This window comes from Eublepharis macularius, chromosome 19, assembly GCF_028583425.1.
Source record: "Eublepharis macularius isolate TG4126 chromosome 19, MPM_Emac_v1.0, whole genome shotgun sequence".
Classification (NCBI taxonomy): Eukaryota; Metazoa; Chordata; class Lepidosauria; order Squamata; family Eublepharidae; genus Eublepharis; species Eublepharis macularius.
The window spans coordinates 13,673,682-13,682,818 of NC_072808.1; the positions used below are offsets into that span (position 1 = coordinate 13,673,682).

Sequence of the window (9,137 nt, forward strand, 5' to 3'; positions counted from 1 at the left end):
GGTTCTTCAGCATATGCCTATTGTGGACTGTTATACTTACCTTTGAAGTTACTTGTTAGTGTGTTTGCTTGTTTAGTTTTGTTGTGTTAGATGTATTTAAAAATATGAAAATTGTCAAAAATAAAGAATTAAAAAAAAGAAGAAGTCAGTTTCGGGTACCCCAGATTAAAAATAGGGAAATCACTTCCCCTGGTGCTATTTCAGCTGGGGAAAATGGTGTGAGTTGGAGAGTTGGAGCCCCTCTGACCCCACACCACAATTCTGAGCCAAATTGGGCTCATTTGTAAAGAGCCATTCCTCAAAGCTGCTGCATTGGTGCCTAGAGAGTGAATTGGGTCTGGGGAACCCATACCCACCTGTTAAAAAAGGTCACATCCAGTTTGGCCCTTAGGCTTAATGATTGTTTTCAGTGTGGTACCCTCCAGTCTAAGGGCCAAGCTACACATGACGAATGACACTTGAACAGCAAGTGTATTTCTCCCTGTTCACTTGCCCTCCACTCAATCCACTTGCCGTTCAAGTGTCATTCGTCATGTGTAGCTTGGCCCTAAGACCACTCAAATCTCTGGACTTATACCGGAAGAAGTCTGTTTAGGATTATACAGTTAGACGCTTCAGAAATATTCTGCCCCAGAGTTCATTCACAATGAGTGATGAATTCTGAATTGGAGCATTTTATTTATTTGAAAATACCTATCCAAGCTAATAAATACTGTGTCTCTTATTTTCATGACGAAAAAAGAACAAATTATGTTAGCCATTGTGTACATTTTCATATATATGTTTTTCCTGACCGTATTGTGAACTAATTAGTCTTCCACCCCCAAAGAAAGACATGAACACCTTAATTATGTTGAATTAAGGCTTTATAATTATTTTATTTAATTCTGACTAGTTATTGATAATTAAGTATTATAAGTCAACTTGAATGGGCACCCCAAGGTGCTTGGATTCACCCGTGTATCTGCAATCCCACCTTGGCTCCAGCACTTAGCTGCTAACTGAGGGCCAAGCTACAAGTGACGAATGACACTTGAATGGCAAGTGGATTGAGTGGAGGACAAATGAACAGGGAAAAATACACTTGCCGTTCAAGTGTCATTCGTCACTTGTAGCTTGGCCCTCAGTAGCTCTTGGTTTGGCTTTGCCTGCACCTCAAAAATGTACTGAGAGACGCTCTTGATCAAGGCCATTATTTGAGACATCATGAAGATTTAGGTGTTAACTAGCTGCACCAAGAAAGTCTCTTTCCGAAGCACTTGGATCAGACAGCCCAAAGTTTCCAGTTTGGGTACGATTTCCCATCCTAAGATACTTCAGAGTGATGATTGTTGTGGATTTTCCAGACTGTATAGCCGTGGTCTTGGCATGATAGTTCCTGATGTTTCGCCAGCAGCTGTGACTGGCCTCTTCAGAGGTGTAGCACCAAAAGACAGAGATCTCTCTGACACTGAGGGCCAAGCTACAAGTGACGCCTGACACAGGTTGGACACTTGTCAGCTTCCCTCAAGATTTGATGGGAAATGTAGGCATCCTGGTTTTACAGCTTGGCTCTCCATTAGAGCTGCAAGACCAGGATGCCTACATTTCCCATCAAAACTTGAGGGAAGCTGACAAGTGTCCAACCTGTGTCAGGCGTCACTTGTAGCTTGGCTCTGAGAGATCTCTGTCTTTTGGTGCTACACCTCTGAAGAGGCCAGTCACAGCTGCTGGCGAAACGTCAGGAAATACAATGCCAAGATCATGGCTATACAGCCCGGAAAATCCACAACCAGCATTGTTCTCCAGCCGTGAAAGCCTTTGACTATACTTCAGAACGTTTGTGTGTTTTGAGTGTCTCTTTCTCCCTGCTATTTTATGTCTTATTACATTGCTGTTTGATTAATTAAAAAAAGCACTGACCTCATCAGTTGTTAAGACTTTGACAGAATCATTCTCTTGTCTATGACGGAGTTTTTCCACAACATGATCCCTGTGTCCATTTGAAGCAAAGAGCCAGGTCAAAGAAGATTTTGTGCAATATGAGCACCAACTTGTGTGAATAGCTGGAAAAACAAAATCAAGTCACCTCAGTTGTAGAACTACAGCTGGCCTAGTATTCTAAAATAGCTATTTTAGGATGAAAATGACACCAACTTCTCTGACAGGATTTCCAGCTACTCTGGAAGCAGGGAAAGAGGACTATTTTTAACAGAGGTATTGAACGATGGGTGGAGGGGAGGTGACATGGTATAGCCTGATCTTGTCAGGTCTTGGAAGCTAAGCAGGGTCAGTATACGGATGGGATCTTTCAGTGGATACTTTCTCTGACTGATAACTGAAATTTTGGACGCCATACACAGAGCACAACCACCTCATGTAACATCTTAAATTGATCTGCAAAGCTGATCCAATGGAAATCAATTGTTATCTCAGCTTTGCTCTCTGTTGAAAAGAGATTTTAGTTTTTCCTAGAGACAGACCTATAAGGGCCGTTTGTTGATTCTCCCAATGCAAGTGTGTTACAGCCTCTTGCTCATCAAAAGCCTGGTGTCACTGAAGACCAGCTAAACGCTACATAGATTACACCAGGATTTTTACACCATGTCCCAACTTTCTCCCCCGCCCTTTTGCAACATCCAACTTGAAGAAGGTTTCTGGAGAACCCCAAATCTTTCAAATCGTTATGTGTCATTTGTTTGGTCACAATAAAATAGTCCATAAACAATGGGTGTGTTTCTCATGACCCAGTTCCAAGGCTGTGACGTAGCTACAACTGAAGTAGCATTTTGGTTTTTGGATGGCAAAGCCGCCCAGCTGTTCGTGACATTACAGAGCTTGTTTCATTTAAGTAAATACAAAAAGGTATCTCTTTGAGCAAAAAATACATCCACAAAGAGAACATGCAAGTTTCACAAGAATGTTATATTTATTTGATGCCAGAATAAAAACCACACTAGAAATTCAGTAGCAACCCAACATCTGGGAATCAGGGTCTCCTCCAAATACACAAAACCTGTGAAGTACTTATTCGTTGATATACCCATAAATTAAGAACATAAGAACATAAGAAGCTGTGTGAAAGTCTCTCCAAAAGGAAGTCTTGGTGGCCAATGGAGCAGTCGTTTTTGCACTCATTAACAGATGGGATGTTAATATCTTTTAAGGACCCACCTAATAGAAATGTGAATGACCGCAAAACCTATGAAATATATTTGGCAAATATCATATGAGTGGGCCTCATTTAAATTATTATAAAGATGATTCATTGTTCTTACTTTATCTTCATCTTCTATTTTAGTTGCAGCCGAGGGTTTCAAGCCAAGTCCAGGATGGGTTCACCAAAGCAGCTATATTCTTTCCACGATTGTTTTAAAAGGTATCATTTCATTCTGAAGATCACAGCTGTCTTTGGGAGCCCAGAGGGACCACATCGCATGCAGACAATTAACCAAGAATCCTTGAGCTGCAGCTAAATGCCACAATGTGAGATTGCATTATTAGAATAATCACTTCAAATTTAACTAGGTAGTCAATGGGGACATTTCTGTATACATCATTTTTAAAAAGGCGGTGAAGGAATTCACGCAGCCCTGATCTCCGAGGCAAAGTTAGCTTTTTCCTATTGTCATATCAGGACATTAATTTCCTTTCCCTCTCAGAATTTGTATTCCCAATGCAATATTGGTTCAAGGAAAATTCTAAACTTAGAGATTCCCCCCCCCCCCCGCCCACAAAGGAAAAGATACAAGAAACATCAAGCAGCAACGTGAGATTGCATCATTAGAGTACGCACTTCAGACTTAAACCGCTAGTCAATGGGGACATTTCGGTATTCATCATTTTAAAAATGGTGGTGAAAAAATTCACTCGGTCCCTGGTTTCTTGGACAAACTCCAGGTTTTTCATATCATCATATCAAGGTATTAACTTCTTTTCCCTCTCAGAATTCGAATTCCCAATGAAATATTGGTTGAAGAGAAATTCAAAATTTGGAGATTCCCCCCAAAAGAAAACATACAAGAAACATCAAGAGAAGTGCAAACCATAACGACCTGGGGCCACTGGTGATTGCCACCGATGTCAAAGCTTTCTTTCATTGGGGTTTGACTTTCTTGCTTCCCCTGTTCTGTAGATTCTCCAAACGTCCCTATAAATGCTGTTTGTTGTGGACAGGGGACCTCCAGGAACAGGAGAGGAAGAACAGGAGGTCTGGAGGAGGAAGAGGAATCAAAATGCCCCTTGCTATCAGCAATAATCCTCACTAGATCCATCCTTGAATAAGTCTATCAAAATCTTTGTTGTGAGCGTCTGTGTTAGGGGGAAGATTGACGCATCCCAAATTTTGTTGCTCCTCTTGAAATAATTAACCACCAAAATACTGGTCTGTTATTTCAGTGGGTTCTTGTTCATCACATTCGTTAAAGAGATATCTTTCATATATCACATTTCCTAGAGATTCAAAATATTAGTAATTTAGAGGGCTCTTCCCTCATTGCTGCTGGTATATCTAGTTGCTGCTGGAGTAAGCAATGTTCCCTTTCCATTGCTGCTGGTATATCTAGTTGCTGCTGGAGTAAGCAATGTTCCCTTTCCATTGAAGACAATAAAGTTGCAATTATGACCTTTTTGTCATTGCTATCTAATCTTGTAGCAATTTTGTAATTCTCCCACTATGCTGTGAAAACCTTCCAGTTATTGAAAACATCTTTCGTGTCCATAAGCCCAAGAATTGGAATTAGACTGGCTGCCTCAGCTTAGGTGGTTAATGCTTCTTGAAAGCTCCTCCTCCTCCATTTCCTTCTAAAGAACTACTTGCACTTCTGACATAGGTTTGCTAGAAGTCTGATTTTGAACCTGACAGCCTGGTATTTCTTCTTGCTGTCTGGGAAAAATATTGAGAAAGGACTCCACATAGGAATGTCTTGTATTCTCTAATTAAAAGTTCCAAGAAACTTTCAAAGGGATACAAAGGGAAAATTTCAAAGGGATACAGTTAAAGGAGCTCCCCCCCCCCCGAATTCTAACCCTATGTCTTGGCTCTACATGAGTGGAGAAGATAAAGCTCCCCCTCCTCAAGCCACAGAGTGGTGTGGGTGGGGTACAGCTTTATTGTCCATGTGTGAGAAGGACAGGTCTTCTGGGCCTTCCCTGTGCTGCAAACTTTTGCTCATGAGTGTTGTGTTCTTTTCCTTTTCCCCTTCTCATTTGGGGAGCTGGTTTGCTTTCCCTGCTTACCCACCGCTTCGAAGATGCCTGCCTCTTCTGGCTGCCCTTTGGGAAGAAACTCCCCCCCCCTCTCAGTCGGAGGCAGCTGCAAAGATAGAATGGTGGGGGGCACATTTCAATGAACTACTGGGAGCAGGTGTGAAGAAGAATTTAAATTTCCATTGTACCTATAACAATTAGCCCAACCATGGCAGCATTCCTGGATGACTAGATGGTGGTGGGAGGGGTGCAGATTATCACTGTATGAAAATCAGTCCATTAGTTGTAAAAATCACTACAGAGGGCATTTTCTCCCTAGAAAATTTGTCTTGTTTATAACCAGCGCTCCTCTTGACTTCCTCCTTCACCTATGCCACTATGGTGGCATCCATGAACGGACCTTTCCTACATAAATCCCCTTTAACCCCCTTTTAGCTTTCTCATGGCTAGACATGGGCACGAACAGCAATTCGAACTGAAAAAACCCTAGCACAGCCCAATTTGCTGTTCACGAACAAGCTGTTCATGAGGCCCCATTCTCAATGAACAGGTGGTTGTTGCAAGCCTCGTTCATTGCTGTTAATCAAGCCAGACAATCTGACACCTGCAATCAATTCCCATGGCAACTCAGGCAGGGATTGTCTGAACTCTGTCTGAACTCCTGTTGTTGCCCTGGAAACCCCAATCTAAGCCCAATTTAGCTTGATAGGCAGGTCTTCCTTCCAAGTGTGGACTGGAGCTCCAAATTTGTTACAAGAGGAAAAGACCGGGGGGGGAGGGGGGCTCCCAGCTCTGGCTTTCAGGGCAAGACAGCTGCTGTTAGAGAGACAGGGTGAGTGCATTGGAGCTTCAATTTTCTTTGTTTTTGGTGGGATAGGGATCTACCCCTTCAGGTTCCAGGGCTGCTGCCAGGCTCTGGGGCCAAGCTATTATTTATTATTGGTACATTTCCTGCTGCCTGCTCAGGTAGGGTTTTATTAAAATTTATTAAAATTGTATTTTTTAAAATTTATTATTTATTAAATAATAAATCCACTTACAGAACGTTCATGTTTAACATATTAAATTCCTATTCAATGGCTGTAGAAAGCACTTAAGAAGTTAGATTTGACCTTTAATTTGATGGACAATAAACTGGACCTCACTTATATCATACGGTATTCAGTACACCTTTGCTTTAATTGCATAGAAATGTTTTAACATCAAGAGAATATCACTGAAAATGTAATCTGATTTCCCGTATGACCGTTTAATTTTTCACCTTTCAGTCTAAAATAGATGTTTTCATTCACCATGCTGAAAGCCGTACTAGGAAATTGAAATTCAGGGCCAAGCTACACATGACGAAAGACACTTGCCTGGCAAGTGGATTGAGTGGAGGGCAAGTGAACAGGGAGAAATACACTTGCCATTCAAGTGTCATTTGTCACTTGTAGCTTGGCCCGTAGTCTATTGAACTCCAAACAATTAAAGAAATAAATGCATATTTCACTCCTTTATAGAAACAAAATGACTACAGCACAGTAAAATTAAGCGTCAGACAAAGTGCACACAAAAGAGACAACCAAATGGAGGAAGGGGAAGATTAAAACATGAAAACAGAGAGGAAGTCCAAGAAAAGAAAGGAGTACGCTGCTGCCCTGGTGCTCCCTAGCTCCCACTTCCTCACAGACGAAGCAAGGTTCCTGTTTCCAGAATCCCGGATCGTTCTCTTGCGAGTGAGGGGGCAGAAAATCAGAGAAGGAGAGCTATACACAGTCTTGCAGATAGGATAACAGTATGGACACTGAGGGCCAAGCTACAAGTGACGAATGACACTTGAACGGCAAGTGTATTTCTCCCTGTTCACTTGCCCTCCACTCAATCCACTTGCCGTTCAAGTGTCATTCGTCACTTGTAGCTTGGCCCTGAGCCAGGAAGTAATTTATTTCTCAACTTTTCTCCCCACCAGCCTCCATAAGGCTCCCTTCACATCCCTGTTTCTCAGGCTGTAGATCAAGGGATTGATCATTGGAGTGATGACTACATAAAAAACAGCCACTATTTTGTCACTGTTTGTGAAGGTTTTGGCTTGAGGCCTCAGATATGCAGCCAAGGCAGTGCCATAAAAAATGCCCACCACAGTCAAATGAGAGCCACAGGTTGACAAAGCTTTTCCCCGGCCTTGGGCTGAGCGGATGCGCAGGACAGCCAGACCAATGCGCCCATAAGTCACCAGGATGAAGGCAAGGGGGAACAGAAGAGTGAACACACTTGTTATCAGCATGCTAAGCCCACTGGCGTGAGTGTCAGAGCAGGCCAATTTCAACACTGCCTGGATCTCACAAATAAAATGATTCACCACATTGCGGCCACACAAGCGTCCTGCTGGCATGCTTAGATAGGGTACGATGGTCAGGAGGAAAGAGATGATCCACAGGCCGACTGCCAGTATCAGGCACACCTTTCGGCTCATGATTAAACTGTAGTGTAGAGGGCTGCATATTGCCACAAAGCGGTCATAAGCCATCACAGCCAGCAAGAGGCACTCTGCCACTCCCAAAAAAAGAGCAATGTTCATTTGTGCAAAGCAGCTGCCCAGAGGAATAATGGGCTTGTCTTTGAAGCAGTGCGCCAGCATCTGTGGGACAGAGTTAGTAACATAGCAGACATCAATGAAGGAGAGGTTGCTGAGGAAGAAATACATGGGGGTGTGGAGGTGAGAATCCACCGCAATTAGCACCACAATGAGACCATTCCCAGCAATGGCGACTGCATACATGACCAAGAAGAGGACAAACAAGGCAGCACGCACTTGGGGCTGTCTGGAGAGGCCCACGAGCACAAACTCGGTCACTGTGGTTGTGTTATCCCAGTCTTCCATATTTCCTGTAAAAGCAGAATTGAGAATCTTAGTACCATGTGCCTGAAATTTCATCCTAAAATGTGCTTATTCAACCTTTTGTTAAATATTGAGATGGAAAATCAGTTGAAAAATATCCCTTTTTGTCACCAAGTTGTACCCAGTGTGGAGAGAATATACACGCAAATACAGCTGATATACATTTTCAATCTCAACCACAGCAGTAGTTCCAATGCAAAACTTACATATAAAGCTTTACCTAATGAATCTGATTTTATCTGTTAAATTTGCATCTCTGGAAAAGGCATGTTGATATTAGGAATTGTAGTGCAAGAATGATCTATAACCAGATGAAACCGGGTAATTCCTTTCAAATACTTGTTATTTTGCATCATGATGTTCCCCATTGATCTAAAAGTTCAGTTGGTACAAAATTTCTGTGCACTGTTGTGTTTTGTTGCTGGAGAAAAATACACTGCACTTTGTAGCAAGTGAGGGTAAGCAAATTACAATGTGCTCCAAACAGATCAAGGTAATTTTGTTTCAAAGGCTAAAGGCAACTGAATATTTGTTGTATGTGTTGACTTAAACGCCTTAATAAATGTTGGCTCAGGGTCAAAGAAGACGTTACATTTTAAAAGAAGTCAGTTCCTGGTACCCCAGATTAAAAATAGGGAAATCACTTCCACTGGTGCTATTTCAGCTGGGGAAAATGGTGTGAGTTGGAGAGTTGGAGCCCCTCTGACCCCACACCACAATTCTGAGCCAAATTGGGCTCATTTGTAAAGAGCCATTCCTCAAAGCCGCTGCATTGGTGCCTGGAGAGTGAATTGGGTCTGGGGAACCCATACCCACCTGTTAAAAAATGTCACATCCAGTTCGGCCCTTAGGCTTAATGAATGTTTCAGAGCAGTACTCTCCCGTCTAAGGGCCAAGCTACAAGTGACGAATGACACTTGAACAGCAAGTGGATTGAGTGGAGGGCAAGTGAACAGAGAGAAATACACTTGCTGTTCAAGTGTCATTCGTCACTTGTAGCTTGGCCCTAAGACCACTCAAGTCTCTGAACTTATACTGGAAGAAGTCTGTTTAGGATTATACAGTTAGA

At 42.4% G+C, this 9,137-nt stretch overlaps 1 protein-coding gene across 1 annotated transcript; it reads right to left on the bottom strand.

Moving 5' to 3' along the window:
- Window positions 1–7,111: 7,111 nt before the first annotated feature.
- On the bottom strand, window positions 7,112–8,050 carry LOC129346456 (olfactory receptor 13H1-like). The gene has a single exon (XM_055003809.1). It carries the CDS (start codon window positions 8,048–8,050, stop codon window positions 7,112–7,114), a length of 939 nt encoding a protein of 312 aa, XP_054859784.1.
- Window positions 8,051–9,137: the final 1,087 nt, after the last annotated feature.